The following is a 16875-nucleotide window of genomic DNA, read 5'->3' as shown; positions in this document are numbered from 1 at the left end:
TCTCTTCTTGCCAGCTTTCACTTCTACTAATAATGTAACATTCTATCACTCACCTTCTCTGTTTACTCTAATTCTTCATATCTTTTTGTTTAATACTAATGCCAACCCCAGCTGATACTCTTCACTTCCACTGCATATTACTCAGTAGCTATTGCTTCCGTATTCCCTGCTATCCTTCCATTTCACCTCACACAGCCCTGAAATATCTTCCTCTCTCAATCTCCCACTTTATATCCTAATTTTCAAATTTCCCTGTCCGCAAGGTCATCCTAACATTATACTTTGTTTATCTTCTGTGCTGCTGATACTGTCAATTTCACTTTTCAAGGATTTTGTGATAGCAGCTGTGAGCTGTTGAGCTTGACATGTGGCCAATTGGGCCAAATCCAGTAACTCTCAGGATATATTTTCATAACTAAGTCCATTATAGTGTCATGGGAAGATATTTAATTAAGCTGGTTTCCCCTTAACTTCTTCAATAGTACTTTGAATATGACACGATCACACAAATAGCTGCCACACTGGGGGCAGACATCTTTTCGGCCACATTATTGAGGAGCAAATATGCAGACTTCACAGATTACCTTGTCTGGGCACCTACCTTATGACTTATCTACATGGATGACCATATCAGGGGCAGTTATGTTTGTTTCCCACCAGCACAACTCTAGGGGCAATAAAAATGGACAAGCCCTTCTACTATGTCAAGGTTGTAGGCAATGGGGAGGGTTAGTGTTATAGTATTTTTATAACCATTGAGGACTGTATCCTCTAGGAGTCTAGGAATAACTATTTCTAACATTGTATAACAGTATAATGACAGTAATTTGCATTTATTGACTTTGATGGACAGAATGGGTTGATTCTTAAGTTGAATTCAGCGTTATGCAATAAGGTCAATTTGCTATTTTTATTTCATATTGTTTGACTAACTGTGAAATTCTTTGGTTATTACCAGCAATGGTGTTTTTTAAATGACTCATTGAATAAGGAAAACATTCAATTGTTCCCGGCTCATCCTTGTGGAAATTCATTTCAATTAAATTAAGAATACAAAGGAAAGTGAATAAATGACAATGGAAAGGTACTTTGTATTCTTAATTTAATTCAGGAAAACATTCTTTGTCAATGGATGAAATATATCCTTTGAGCACATTATTTCTGTATTTATATTTTGTGCTATTGTAAAATACTATTCTAATTCCCTTCAATGTGTCATTGATTTTATAATATTATTTTTGAAAAAATTCAGAAGCCACTCTTTTAGGATGTTCTCATATATTATGAATGTAGTTATGGTTGTGAATATTAGTGAACTATCAAGATTTGATTATATCATGTCAGTGATCATCCTCTTAGTAAATATATTTTTGTGTTATTGCTTAAATATAGTGAAATTCTTTCTTGATTACTTGCAGTTTACCGTGATCACAATATTTACCATACAAAAACATAATTACCCTTAGTTATCATTTTTATAAGCAATGTGTGTCAAAGATAGTTTTACGCCTGTATTAACTATATTTTGACTTTCATCCACGATTTATTTCTAAATATGGTGAATGGAGGTACCTTGGCACTTTATTATATCAAGAAATAATGCTTAAAATATAAATGAATATTCTCTATCATCTATTGCCATATTTCAAGAGATACGAACATTTGGACACAGCTAACATGATGAAAAATCCAGACACATTACCACTGACTGTTTGTTGACCAAGGCATCCGGCATCAAAATGATATTCTATGAGATGAAAGTGGGCATACCTTTCTTTGTGGTGCCTACTTGGTGGCCTTTGGATGCAGGTGGTGTGGTAGCCTTCCTAATGCTGTAATGGAGGAGTACTGCCTTGTGGCCCATGATGCTCATTAATGCCCTTTCACCGATGCTTCAGCCAGCAACCAAAGGATACCATCCATCGAAGTGAGGGTGGCCTGGCTAGCAATAGGTAAGCATTGTGGAGACTTGCTTTTGCTCTCTTCTTAGGACATCCTAATCATGCAGTATTTCAGAAATGAATGTATAACTTTACACTTCAGCAGTATTTAGCATTTGTGGGATATGTATTTACATGCTATAGTTGCTTTAATATAAAAGTATAAATCTAGACATGGGGTGAAACATAGCATCTAGAATGTAAACATTTTTACAGTTTGTATTCTAGTCCTCATATATGGGTCTAATCCAGAAAGTATGGTGGCATATTTTAATTTTTTTTTCTATAATTTTTCATGGTAATAAGTTGAAATATTTTTTATGCAAACATTCCCACAGCTTTAAAGTTTAGTCGTAAATATGAGTAGTGAAATGTTTTTTATGGTAATCTACCAGTTTTGGTAGGTTTTGGATACTCAACCTACCATGGTAGAGATACATTTTCCTTGGCTCTCATAGCAAAACAAAAACTGACATCCAACATTACTATAAGCCCCTTTTCGATTCCACATACTTTCTTCTTCCCTTCATTCTGTCCAACATCCCTATCCTACTCCTTCCTCAATTTTCTAACATTCTCCCTCTATTTCAATATCCCATTGTCAATCAATACTCTTTGCATCCATTTTTCCTGACTCCGTAAGATTTCTCCCAGCAATCCCCTACCTTCCCACACCATACCCAGCACCAGCTCATTTGTTTTCCTTTCTGTCCACATAACTTTCTCCATACCCACATTTCAAAAGCCCCCTAACTATACCTATCAACCTGCTTCAATGATCACATTTCTGCACTGTAAAAAACCATGGTCCATATCAAAGTGCGGTTTTCAGGATCATCAATAAAAGGATGGCAAGCAGGGGTAATGAATTCTTAGGGGATGATCAGTATGGGTTCAGGAAAGGGAGAAGCATGTCCCACGAGAATACCTATAATAATATCGGATTTCAGAAGATTTATTTGGGTGCCACCCAACCACGCATTGGCAACAGAAAAATTGCAAGCAGGTTTGGCTGCAGTTGATGTTACAGGAAGTTTTTTTTTAAGGTTACCATTGCAGATGAAACTTGGCTAAATCATTTTGATCCTGAGAGAGCTATGGGTATAAAATCTCCAGCATCACCAACACCAAAAAAACTATAGTGGTGGCATCTATTGAGAAAGTTATGGTCATATCATTTTTCAATGTTCTGGTAATTGTGTAGCAGCAGGTCACACCAGCAACACAAATTAAAATGGAGCAAACAATAAGGACGTACTAAAAATCTCCACAGCCATGTCAGTCACATTTCAAAGCAACATTTTCTATTAAACAAATGCTGCACAATGACATAGCATAGCTGAAATGAACTTGTTTCAATATGCAATAGCTGCTGCTGAAACAATACTGGAATAAAATCGAAATACTACCTTGATCAAAAATTTCCCGGAATTTATTCAGAAAATTAAAAATACAAGTTTATTCATCTAAATCTATATTGTCCCCTTCAAAGTAATCCCCATCGACTGCAACACACTTATGCCAGCGCTTGATCCAATCCTCGAAACATTTTTTTATATTCGGTTTTCGGTATGTCCATCAGTGCTTCCTGCGATTTTTCCATTACTTCCTCTCGGCTGCTAAAACGCGTTCCCCGTAATGGTTTTTTAACTCGATTGAACAGAAAGAAGTCACAGGGAGCCAAATCAGGTGAATTCGGTGGCTGTTGGATGGTATTTGTTGCATTTTTCGTCAAAAAATTACGAATAATGATAGCACTGTGCGACGGTGCGTTATCATGGTGCAAAATCCACGAGTTTTCTGCCCACATTTCTGGTCTCTTTCGGCGAATTGCTTCACGCAAACGTCTCATAACGCCCAAATAATACCCTTTGTTTACTGTCTGGCCTTCTGGCAAAAATTCATGATGCACTACACCGTTGTAATCCATGAAAACCGTCAGCATTGCCTTCTTTTTTGACTGAAAACGACGTGGTTTTTTTGGTCTCGGCTCATTTGGTGAACGCCATTCACTTGCCTGATGTCTGGATTGCGTGTCGTACTCATAAACCCACGTCTCGTCTCCAGTAATGATCCTTTTGATGAATGTGGGATCGGATTCAGCCTCGCAAATCATGTCTTTTGCGACGTCAACACGGTCTCTTTTTTGCATGAAATTGAGGTCTTTTGGCACCAACTTTGCTGCTACACGACGGAAACCCAAATCATTAACCACAATGTCTTGGGCGGATCCATAGGCAATGTTCAAGTCCTCCGCTATTTCTCTGATGGTTAATTTGCGGTTATTGACCAACATTTCTTTTACTTTATCAATTTTTTCACCGACTTTCGATGTCGATGGTCTGCCACTGCGTTCATCATCTTCGATTGACTCACGACCACTTCTGAACCGCTCGTGCCACTGGTAAACGACCGTTTTTTTTAGAGAATCGTTGCCGAAACACTTTTCCAACATTTCCAACGTCCGTGCGCCACTAAATCCGTTTTTTACGCAAAATTTAATACAAGTTCGTTGTTGCAAATTTAAATCCATTTCTGCAATTGTAAAAAATCGCCAACACACACAGAGATAGATGTACTCTTGGCTACGTAACTTTTGCAAATGTCAAGTTATGACACTAAGATTTAAAGGGAATATCAACAACAGATGTACCAATTTAACAAAAAAAACAGAACTCAAATCGGAACGATGGGAGCGCCACACGGTGGTTATTTCGGGAACTTTTTGATCAAGGTAGTATGTACCACACACACATTAACCTAACAAGATTAAATAAAATGTTTCCATTTTAAATTATAAGAATAAAAAGAATATGATCATGCTTTATTGAACAATGAGTAACTCAAAGAAACTGAATGCTGAGGCATCCCATCTGGTGTCACCGAAAGATCTCATTCCTAGGTAAGAAAAACTTTGGACTATACTGAACATTCAACTCAAGCTACAAGTATTGAAATATGTGTACATCTAAGATCTTGTTTGATCTTAGGTGTACACAGCCAAACACTCAAGAGTAAGCGTGGGATTAGAGCCAATTTTAAGGATCAAATTATACCCTGACTGCCCCTCACAACAGCACTTACATTAAGACATGCAGGATTACTAGACGGTTGTAGGCAACCAGAATTTATCAATCAAACATTTTTAGCATTATAATATAGGAGAAAAACAGGGAAATAACATCAAAAATTACTACCTCAGCCTTTTCCTAAAATACCAGACACCTTCGGTGCTATACTGTATCAAAGAGGATAAAAGTGAAGAACAAAAATAAATTGCCCATATTTTTTCTTAAATTTTTTGACTTTCACAGGTTTTCAAAACCTTAAATTAAATTCCCTGTCTAATCCAGGTGTTCCCAGTAAGTGTCAGCCTTATTAGGTGTAGAGAATAATGATTGAAACATTTTACCTCTGTAAAAATTCATACTAAGTCAAATTCAGTGGTCTTACATATTGCCCAGAGACTTCCAGCTATTTTAACTTTCAGCAAAAACATCATCACTTAGCGAAGGCAAAAAATTCTTCCCCAAGACAATGCATGGGTGCACACCTCTACAGTTTTTATGGCTAAAATTATAGAAATTAAGTTTGAATTATTACAACATCCACCATACTACCTTGATCAAAAAGTTCCCGGAATAACCACCGTGTGCCGCTCCCATCGTTCCGATTTGAGTTCTGTTTTTTTGTTAAATTGGTACATCTGTTGTTGATATTCCCTTTAAATCTTAGTGTCATCACTTGACATTTGCAAAAGTTACGTAGCCAAGAGTACATCTATCTCTGTGTGTGTTGGCGATTTTTTACAATTGCAGAAATGGATTTAAATTTGCAACAACGAACTTGTATTAAATTTTGCGTAAAAAACGGATTTAGTGGCGCACGGACGTTGGAAATGTTGGAAAAGTGTTTCGGCAACGATTCTCTAAAAAAAACGGTCGTTTACCAGTGGCACGAGCGGTTCAGAAGTGGTCGTGAGTCAATCGAAGATGATGAACGCAGTGGCAGACCATCGACATCGAAAGTCGGTGAAAAAATTGATAAAGTAAAAGAAATGTTGGTCAATAACCGCAAATTAACCATCAGAGAAATAGCGGAGGACTTGAACATTGCCTATGGATCCGCCCAAGACATTGTGGTTAATGATTTGGGTTTCCGTCGTGTAGCATGCCAAAAGACCTCAATTTCATGCAAAAAAGAGACCGTGTTGACGTCGCAAAAGACATGATTTGCGAGGCTGAATCCGATCCCACATTCATCAAAAGGATCATTACTGGAGACGAGACGTGGGTTTATGAGTACGACACGCAATCCAGACATCAGGCAAGTGAATGGCGTTCACCAAATGAGCCGAGACCAAAAAAACCACGTCGTTTTCAGTCAAAAAAGAAGGCAATGCTGACGGTTTTCATGGATTACAACGGTGTAGTGCATCATGAATTTTTGCCAGAAGGCCAGACAGTAAACAAAGGGTATTATTTGGGCGTTATGAGACGTTTGCGTGAAGCAATTCGCCGAAAGAGACCAGAAATGTGGGCAGAAAACTCGTGGATTTTGCACCATGATAACGCACCGTCGCACAGTGCTATCATTATTCGTAATTTTTTGACGAAAAATGCAACAAATACCATCCAACAGCCACCGAATTCACCTGATTTGGCTCCCTGTGACTTCTTTCTGTTCAATCGAGTTAAAAAACCATTACGGGGAACGCGTTTTAGCAGCCGAGAGGAAGTAATGGAAAAATCGCAGGAAGCACTGATGGACATACCGAAAACCGAATATAAAAAATGTTTCGAGGATTGGATCAAGCGCTGGCATAAGTGTGTTGCAGTCAATGGGGATTACTTTGAAGGGGACAATATAGATTTAGATGAATAAACTTGTATTTTTAATTTTCTGAATAAATTCCGGGAAATTTTTGATCAAGGTAGTATACACTAGAATAGTTCCCCGGTGACTTTTTTATTTCTAAACTCATAAAAATGGCTTGGTGGAAATGACTGACGATGAACAAGGACTTCATCGCCAATACAAATGCCTATTTCCAAAATTCTACTTTCTGTACGGCTTAAAAAAGTTGGAGAAACACTGGAAGAAGAGAATCAAGCTGAAAGGAGATTTTGAAAGAAAAATTACTCACAATTATTTGCTTATCTATTATTTTCTCTTTCCTTTAAGGGCTCATTGAAAAACTCATGTACCTAACAATCAATCAACTATCCAACAAATTTCCCCAGAGAAAGAATGTCTCTTTATAGCATGAGAATTTGGGTACCAAAGTCAGTCCAAGAGAAAATAAAGACTTTGAGATGCAAGGGTTCAGTAACTTCCACACCCATATGCCACTGATTCATTGAACCTCAATGCAACATTTTCAGAGTGTAAAAATCATTCGCCTTGACTGGGATTTGAACCCAGATCCCTCAATATCCAGTCGAGTGCTTTAGCCACTGAAGCTATCAAGGCATCCTCTTCAACTCTGGCTCCTTTAAAAGTTACTGTTGCTGCATCTCCTGCAGTTTCTTTGGAATTAATCATTGAACCATTTTGTTCGTATGAGAATGCTATTCATGAGGGATTCCAAGGAATAAAATCAGGAGCACTATGTCAAACCATATCCCTGGTTGTTCCTACGAATATTCCAGCTCATTCCCAGAAAATTGTGGGATAGATGATAGAAAAAACATCTCTACGATGTCCCAATAAAACACAATTGGACTCCATTATTTGCCATCTGTAGTAGACCTGTATGCATTGCCGGGCTAACTTTCAGATTAGGCCCAGGAATGTTCCATCACCGAGTCCCAGGACAGATATACAAACTGCCCTGAGAAGTTCCAATAATTATCAACACTATATTCTGTATATAACTGCCGTAATTTGATTGCATTTTAATGATTCAATTACCACTTCCCTGGATGATATATGGGTAAGATGCTGGAGTCCAAATGAACCACCTCCTGGGTAAGTGCTGTGATGGTCGCAAGATGGATGTCCCTAAAGTACCTTTAATGCCCCAGTCTGTAATTTGCCTGCTACGATAGACCACCTTGTGATAATCAAGAATACATTCCCTAGGATGACCATGGGATAAACTCATTGTCATCCAACATAAGGATACATAACAACTAATCTCCTAGGTTTTTTTATGAATATCCCAACCCTGGAATACCTGCATGAAAATAAACCATTTCTCATCCTATTCTCCTACAAATGGATTTTCATCTGCAAACCTGACAATAGTTTAAATTCAGGTCATGATCAAATTGTGTCCTCCCCTCTTCCAACAATTATCCCCACAGATTTTCCCCCATCCCTTCCCTTTTCACCTCATTTCCCAGTGATTTGTGGTGCAGTTATTCCATAATCACCCTTTGCCTGACAAGTGCCATCAAGAGTGCATCACCTCTCCTTTCACTTTCCCTTTGGTTCTTCCTCAAACACCTTTCATCCCTCCATCTCCCCTTCCCTTCTCCCAGTTACCACCCCGCTCTGATTAGCGAGTGGGCCACCATCATCATCATCCAGGTTGATCCCATGGGTGATGATAGTCGTCAGGCAATTCTTTCTCCAGAGCACGATTGAGCCCCACAAGACACCATTTGCCCAGTTAAATCCCCATTCCTCTTCTCCTGTCTTTTCCCACTTCACAAGCAGTGGCCATTGAAAACACTGCCGAGGGATCACATTCTCATTTCATTGACAAATGTGAATAATTTTCACTTCAATCCATGATGTCTTTCTTCTCACTGGGCTAATTCATATAAGACAGGAATGCACATTTGGTCAAACTTGAAATGTGACATGCTAATAATCAGTACCTAAATTTATTATGATTCTAGCTGCTAGATATCAAGAGGTTTAGTTACAATGCTTATATATTTGATAGATTGCAACCTATCTTCAACGTGAAATTTAAGGGTTAGCAATTCAGGGAAAACAAAAACAATTTAAAAAATAAATCAATTGGAATGTATTTTTGCATGCATACAAATTATTTGGTGTCAGAACAGCTGAGAATGTGTCAGAGAATTCTAACAACAATAGTATGGACATTTTTTTCCAAAAAGGACAAATTTGATCATTTATCATCTGCTTACAAGCAGAAGGTAATTCTACAATGGTATATAAATATAATAGAGCCAAGATAATTCATTTCATATTAGCTAGAGACATTGTAAACTTCACAAAACATTCTCCGTGAAAATCAACAGTGTTGCATAAATACCAAATTATTGACCTAAAAAAACATTTATCTCAGTGGTATCAGAGTGAAAACTTAGCTGCAAGATTAATCACTCCCAAGTGATTGGGTTACAGTAATAGTTTCTGAGGATTGAGCCAGTAAACGGTGACATTAAGTTACAGTAATTTTATTGAGTAACCAACGCCAACATGTACAGGAAACCTGCACCATCACTTGGGTATTGACCGAAGGGAGTATTCCTACAATTCAGGAGCATGCCAATGTCTTGATGTGAGGTGATTCATTCAATTCTTCTAAAGAGAGGAGGCACTGGGACTACCTATTCAAAGAATTCTCCGATACATCTTTTGATGAAAGTGATCCTTCATTTTGCTATTTTGTTTTCAGCCAAATTTTTAAACACATTGACATTGCATCACATTGTTGAAGCCTCCAATGGAAACCCATGATATTTGACAAATGATACATTCACATTTCAATTATTTTATATGATGTTCAGCATCATGTTGCTAAAAGTATGAAAATGTTTGAAAGGGAGAGTGTCAGTGATTTCAGAAGTGAGACAAAAATAAAAATCTCCTCTTTGTCTGAGTCTTTGAATGTTCTATCTTACTCAGATTATACTGAGGACAATGCTGTTTTAACAGATCGCACTGATTGTGAATGCAGGCATGATGCAATAGCATTCATGACAGACATTAAGGAACATGAAGGAATTAAGATAAAGCAGGGAGCAAAACATTTCAAACAGTCACATGCACTGCACGAGCACAAGGTGAAGGCCTCTTCCTCTCTTGGCAAGTCAAAGTCTACTGCACGAAAGAGACTTGCTATGAAGACATGAAAAACTATGAAGTATTCTATTATTTCAATTCACTGTGCTGTTTGGAAATTATCTCTATGATGTGTTGAGGACTGTATTCATGAAATCTTATATCCTCCGGATGTAATATTTCTATAAAAGTATTAAGTGTGGTTGTTGGTGTAGGTGTTTTTGGATCCATTTGTCCTTTCATTAACAATCAAAGCTGCATGACACGACGCATAATGTCAAGTCACAGGACAATGGTAATTTTATACTGCCAGGATGTGCTTTTGCAACCCCACATGATGTGAAGCAGTAATTTTCCAAACTGCCTGTTGCTGCCTCTGGACTTGGACCTGGCATGTGCACACAGCAGCTCTCTTTTAAACCTCACACCCTAACTCCACTCCTTTGACCCAAACATCTTGACTAGACATCTGCCACACCCCAGTCCATATTTGGTGACCCAAAAAACAAGCATGGTGCACGGAGGGCTATGGAAAAACAACACTAACAGGACAACACTCATTCATGTGCACACACACACATTTATACTACATTTTCTGCAGTTACAGCAGCTGACATAAGGTTTGTTTCCTATTTATGAGAGATGCATGACTAGCTTCATATGATGACCAATTCAGAGTCATACAATTGCACACCTCTCAACCAAATGCTCAGCCCTCACTGATGGATGGATTGTCTGCATACTCGCACAACCCTTCAAAGTTATCACCCACAATCGCCAAAATTCTATCTCCCTCAATCACAATCCACACACCTACACCCTCAGCCAAGAAACTAGGCAAATGTGAACTGAATGTCACCAACAAGCAACATCTTGGGCAGTTGCCACAACCATCAGGTTAGAATTTGGGAGCTCCAGGTGCTGTCCTTGTACCAAACTACGATGGGTTGGCGTGGATTTCCAGGACGTCTTCTGCTGGATTTCTCACGAAGTATGCACATGGAGTGATTGAGGTATTGGTAGTTATCACAGCAATGTTAAACTTTTACCATTTGATGCTTCTCAAAAATCCCAGAATGCCTCTGTGGAATCCCTCCTTCCTCTCCCAAGAGGAAGGCAGATGGGAGGGAACCACGGTGCTGTTCAATGTGGGCACCAGCATGTGGGTGCGCCCATTACTCACTCACTCTCCTGGCATGCCACCCTCCGATACCCTGCAACACACCCACTCATGTGCCAACGACCACCCATCAATCCCTCACCTCCCATCTACCATGCCACCTCATCACACACCCACACCCTATAAACACATTTCTATCCACAACCAGTTGGAACCACACTCCATTTGCATTAGCGTGACACCAAACCTTAGCACCACAACTCCTGCATGGTAGTAAGTGAAGGGAAAGGGGTGGAGAAAGGCCTTGGGGAGTGGCACTCTCCGCTTGTCCATTTACAAATCTAAGAAGGGAGGGAAACAAGGAAAGGCTTCTCAAATCCACCATATCCTTCAACTAGTACCTAAATTTAATTCCTGATTTTTCTCTACTGCAATGCATGGTACAACTGAAACAACTGGTCTTAAACCCTGTGGAAAATAAAGATATTATTGTACCATGCCAATTGTACTATCAAGTGATGCTGGAATTCTTTGAAAAACTACATTCATTGAAGAGGGGGTTTGCTCTGTGTGGGAATTCTGGGGAGTGGTTTGCATGCAACAGTACTGTTGCTGAGGGGCATGTTGACGAGACCATGCCGTGGATTGCCTGCCTCAGAATGTATTGCCTTCAGGTGATACGTTGATATTAGAGGGAAGGCGGGCGTTTCATCTGTCACCCCACCCACCCCCAGGAGACGTGGCTCCAAGCACTTTGGCCACCACCATTCACAACCACGCTCCTCCCACCGCGCAAGACACACAAATGACTAGAAGGGAGGCGGCACTGACACGGTGAAGGCCATGGCCATCAATGACAGCACAGGGCACTCCTTTTCACTTCTGTCCAACATATGCTGATGACATCACACCCGTATGCGTCATGGCAATATGGGAGATTTGTCAGGGGTTTTCCTGAGGGGGGACATGCACACGCAACAGTAACAACGAGAACAACATGAACAACAAAAGATCACACCTTACTCGACCGACTCTGAAGACTAAGTCTGAACAAAAACTGGAAATGCGCAACACCCAACTCACTTCCTGCCGCACACACATTGACGTCTGGCCAGCAAACGGTGCGTACACAATGGAGGAGATGAGGAATGTGGGGTAACTCGCCACTGAGTGGGGGGAACCACCAGCATCCACGGTGAACGCGAGAGAGAGAGAGAGGATTGAGTGGAGTTGATCGGAAGGGGATAGTTACAGCTCCAGGTAGAGGATGCAGTGGGCAATGGGTGGTGCACTGGGGTCCACGCAGGGGACAAAGGGGAGCTCGAGCGAGAGGAGGGGTGGGGGGGAATGCTGCTCATCTGCCTCACTACTGGCATCATCGCCACCCCACCAGGGGGGTGGGCGCGATGGTGGCTCGTGCCCCTGCTGGATCCCGCCACCAGGGGCCCCCCGGGGGCAGCACCACTTGCCCACTGTCTGGGGCGAGGGCCGTTGGCTCTCAGCACTCACTTCCACCAGCATGAGCTCATCGCATCGTCACAAGTCAGGGAACCTGGAGCACAGAGGACAGAGCACATGTTGGAGTAGTGAAATACAACAGGGGATGAGTAAAATCAAGAGACAAGATATTCTTCTTTTGGGGGAGACAGAATACCCCAAAGAAAATGGGTGCGAGAGATGCAGGGAGGGAGGGAAGGAGGGACCAAGAGGATTGGAGGAAGACCAAATGAAGGTGGTACAGTCAACCCAGCAAAACTATCTGGGCTGTATCACACCATCACAACATGGCTCATTCAACAAAATGCCTCTTAACATCCGTAATTAACTAACAATGGAAATACCAACCACTCTTACTCCTTCACCTCAAAATGGAAGAATTATTTTTAATTCTGTCACTTTAATAAAAAAATTGCAATAACTTTGCAGATTATCATTAATGTACATCATCATCTCAATCTGGCTGACTAATGCTTAATCATCAACATATTATAACTCCTTTAAAGAGTTCTACACCTATTGTGATTTCAGACCTTCCCGTGTCTCCCGTAACATTTATTCCGCATATATATTGAAAACAACGGGTGACAATGGACATCACTGTTTTACCCCTCTTCCTAACACTGCCCATGGTGTTCTGTTGGCTACCTGTAACTGTGCAGTCAAAGACATGAACAAATTGTGAATAAATCACCTGTCACTAAATAAATAATAAGAATAGATCACCAGTAGTCGTATCTTATGTAATGAAATAATTAATGCCACCCAATTTACTACAACTAATTCCTTCTTCAAATTCGCTGAACAAACAATAATGCGCATTATTAGTGCACCCTATGTTCCTTCCAAACAATGACCTTATTGCTGCGATGGCATCACATGTACCCTCCACTTTCTAAACTCAAACTGATCTCTACTATTTCGCCACTTGACCTCCACTCCATCCTTCCGTTAATGATCCTAAGCTACATGCAGAATCAAAATACATAATGATCTTACAGACTCACGTACTCCTATCTTTCGCTGTTTTCATAATGAGACTTGATTATATCAAACAGCCTTTTCAAAGAACAGATCAAATTTCTCCATCACACATACCACAAATGAACACATGAAAACTCTTCCCTCTACATTTTCCTAGACCCTATAGAAGTTCATCAGGGATTTCATCTATCACCATAGCCTTGTTTGCTTTCAGTTCTTTTAATACCTTTCTATCTGACAATCTACTTTGCCTAGACCTAAGCCATCTCCATCAACACACTATTTTTTCTATGCCTTAAGTTACTGTTCTGATACCTGACACACACACAGCAGGAACTCATGCCAAATGGGCCCAACTCTGGTTTCGAGTCAGATTGAAGGGGTATATAATAAATTGGGAAATTTTTGTGGGGGAATTGGAGCGGACTTCATAGACTTGCGGCCAGTCCTTGCATTGTGTTGGGAGCCTCTTCATTGTTTGGAAGTACAGTACACAGTTGAGACATTGCAGAATGTAGCAACTAGGATTTAGGAGCATATGAGGCGAGTTTAGCTTATTTGGTAGGTTAGAGAGAAGGTCGACTAGAGGGAATTTACTCAATAAACATTACACGGGTCATTCACAAAAGAATGTGACAAGAATAATGGCATATGTAATGAAATATTAGACTTAGCACATGAGAATGAGCAGGTAAATATAACTTCTAGACCAATCTCCGTAATGACAATCAACCGCTGAAGTTTGAAAAACAAAAGAGCCCAATTTTGCCATATGATTGGAAGTACTGGAGCCAAGAAAATTCTAGGAACTGAGAACTGGTTAGCTCAAGACATTGTAGATGAGGAGATTTTTCCTAGGGACTTTAGAATTTACAGAAGGGACAGAAAAAATAGGATTGAGAGGGGAGTGTTCATAGCTGTTAAAGATATTCACAAAAGTAGAAGTGAGTCTTTTACTAATAGTAGCATAGAAAGTGTTTGGTGTTCCATAAAAAGTCCTCGGTAAAAGAGTCTACATTTATCCATACTATAGACCCCAGATTCCGGAGAAACATCAAGTTTAGAACTAGAGAGAAAGTTTGAGAGCTACTTTGAATTCTCATTCACACAATAGAAAAATCATAATTGGAGAGGATTTCAATCTTCCATCAATTAGCGAGAAAAACTATAGTTTCATAGCAGGAGGTAAGGACAAGGAGTTATGCGAGTCATTGCTTAGTGTTTCCACATCACATTTGTTAAACCCATCAGTACTGACACCCACCAGAGGAAACAGTATACTTGATCTAGAAGCCACAAATTTATCTGAAGTCATTCTAAATACAGCCACATATGATGGAATTAGTGACCACATACTAGTATTAGATAAAGGTAACTTGATGGCTATGAAAAAGCAGAAACCCAAAAGAAAACTTTACTGGTTTGACCAGACTGATTACGAAAGATTAAGGCGTGACCTACAGCAGTCTTATGGTACATTTAAGGAAAGTAGTAGAAAAAGAGACAGTGAGAGTTTGTGGAGTGCTTTTCTCGACATCACATGGGCTACAATAGAAAAACACATACCTAGTAAATTTAAAAGTAATTGGAGGGAACATAGATGGTATAAGATAGAAGTATGTAAAGTATTAAATCATCAAAGAGCATGGTATTAAAAAATGAAGAGAGCACACAAGGACAACTTTAACAATAAACAACATGAAATAATTATTATAAGGTGGTGATCTACTAGTTAAGGTAGATTTTTGGATAGACACAACTACCAGATAAATATTTTGAGACTCCTAACAAAACACAATCCATCATCCTACTCTATATCAGGTCCCTCTTCATCTCTGAGTACTTTCTTCCTCCCTTCATCATGTCCAAAATCCCTATCCTGTTCCTTCCCTTTCCTCTTTTGCCCAACATTCTCCCTATATCACAGTCTTCAACATCCCACTGCCGATCAATACCCCCTTCATCCACTTTTCCTGCCTCCATAGGATTTCTCCCAACAAACCCCTCTCTTCGCCCACTGTAACAAGTACTTCCTCATTTGTTTTCTTCTCAGTCCATTTCACCTTCTCCATTCTTCTCCACACCCACATTTCAAAAGCCTCCAGTCTACGTCTATCCTCCTGCTTCAATGACCACATTTCCGCACCATACATAGCTACGCTCCATATCAAAGTTTTTACAAGTCTTAATCTTAATATCCTTACTCAACGTCCCTGTCATCAACTCCCTCCTCCTTGTGAAAGCCTCTTTACCTAGCGCAATTCTTCTCCTTACGTCCCTACTACTTTGACCGCGTTGGTCCAAAACATTTCTGAGATAAGTAAACTGTTCTACCTGCTCTAGTTTTTGCCCTCCTATATTAATGTTAAGCTTAGCCTTTTTCTTTTTGGAAAATTGCATAACCTTTGTTTTGTTTACATTGATTCTCATCCCATATCTGTTGCACTGAATTTCCAATTCACTCAGCAATGCTTGCAACCCCTTTGCTGACTGACAAACTAAAGCTTGGTCATCAGCACACCTAACTGATTTTAAGAATTCCCGGCCAGCTTTCATTCTACCTCCAATTCTTCCCATGCCTCTTTAATCATTTCCTCCACATATACACTGAACAACAACAGTGAAATAATACATAACTATAAAACAGCTACAGCATAATCAAGAAAAATGTTGCCAGACATTAATAGAATTCAAAAATAAACGATTGGGTGAATATATGTACAATAATCCAAAACTGTTTTGTTCATATGTATGGGAGGTTCAGGGTAACAAAGTCAACCATGCCATCCCTAGATAACAACAGGCAAAAACTGATCACCAGTTAAGAAAAAGCTATAACATTAAACCACTATTTTCAAAGCGTGGGGTATTGTGTAGATGTAGATGAACTGTGTTACATTGAGGGATCCCATTCTAAATCCACTTAGTGCATTTTTCACTCATCTATAATTTGTACACACAATATTTTGAAGTATTCAACAGCCTAATACTTCCATTAATATTTTGTTAGGAATCAGCAATTCAGCACAAATTTCTACTTATCAGCTTGAATTTGTTCAGCTTATCGCCTTCTGTCGGGAATTTCTATTTGGTCATTTTCCTATGCCACACATATTGGTAAATCAGGCAGAAACTTCAAATGGATCGCAAAAGAGCACCCAAGCATTTTCTCCCACAAACATGTAAAAATCATAAATTTGAAATGAAATTTTAACAGCAGGTAAAATTGAAATAAAATCAATGGAAAATTAACTCCGTGGACTTGATAATATTGGGATTCAAATATAAATCGAAAAACAATAATTTCAGTGAGTTCCACTTTTTTCCATCCCCATTAAAAAAATTAAA

The 16875-nt window shown here is 39.5% G+C and overlaps 1 protein-coding gene and 1 non-coding gene across 2 annotated transcripts in view; both read right to left on the bottom strand.

Annotated features, from left to right (window-relative positions):
* Positions 1-7339: 7339 nt before the first annotated feature.
* Positions 7340-7412, bottom strand: TRNAS-GGA (transfer RNA serine (anticodon GGA)). Its single transcript has one exon. It is a non-coding gene; the product is annotated as a tRNA-Ser (tRNA).
* Positions 7413-8895: 1483 nt separating this feature from the next.
* LOC139695125 (ankyrin repeat domain-containing protein 13C) overlaps positions 8896-16875 on the bottom strand; it is a 42045-nt gene continuing 34065 nt past the window's right edge. Inside the window, exon 11 of the mRNA XM_071593769.1 lies at positions 8896-12598. Within this exon, the coding sequence (XP_071449870.1) occupies positions 12583-12598 (16 nt within the window). The 3' untranslated portion in view covers positions 8896-12582. The remainder of the gene's footprint in view (positions 12599-16875) is intronic.

The sequence above is a fragment of the Hetaerina americana genome, unplaced genomic scaffold (genome assembly GCF_022747635.1).
Source record: "Hetaerina americana unplaced genomic scaffold, ioHetAmer1.1.p SCAF_6, whole genome shotgun sequence".
NCBI classification, from domain to species: Eukaryota; Metazoa; Arthropoda; class Insecta; order Odonata; family Calopterygidae; genus Hetaerina; species Hetaerina americana.
Note: the sequence above shows the minus strand (reverse complement) of the source record. Positions and strands in the feature narration are given on the sequence as shown.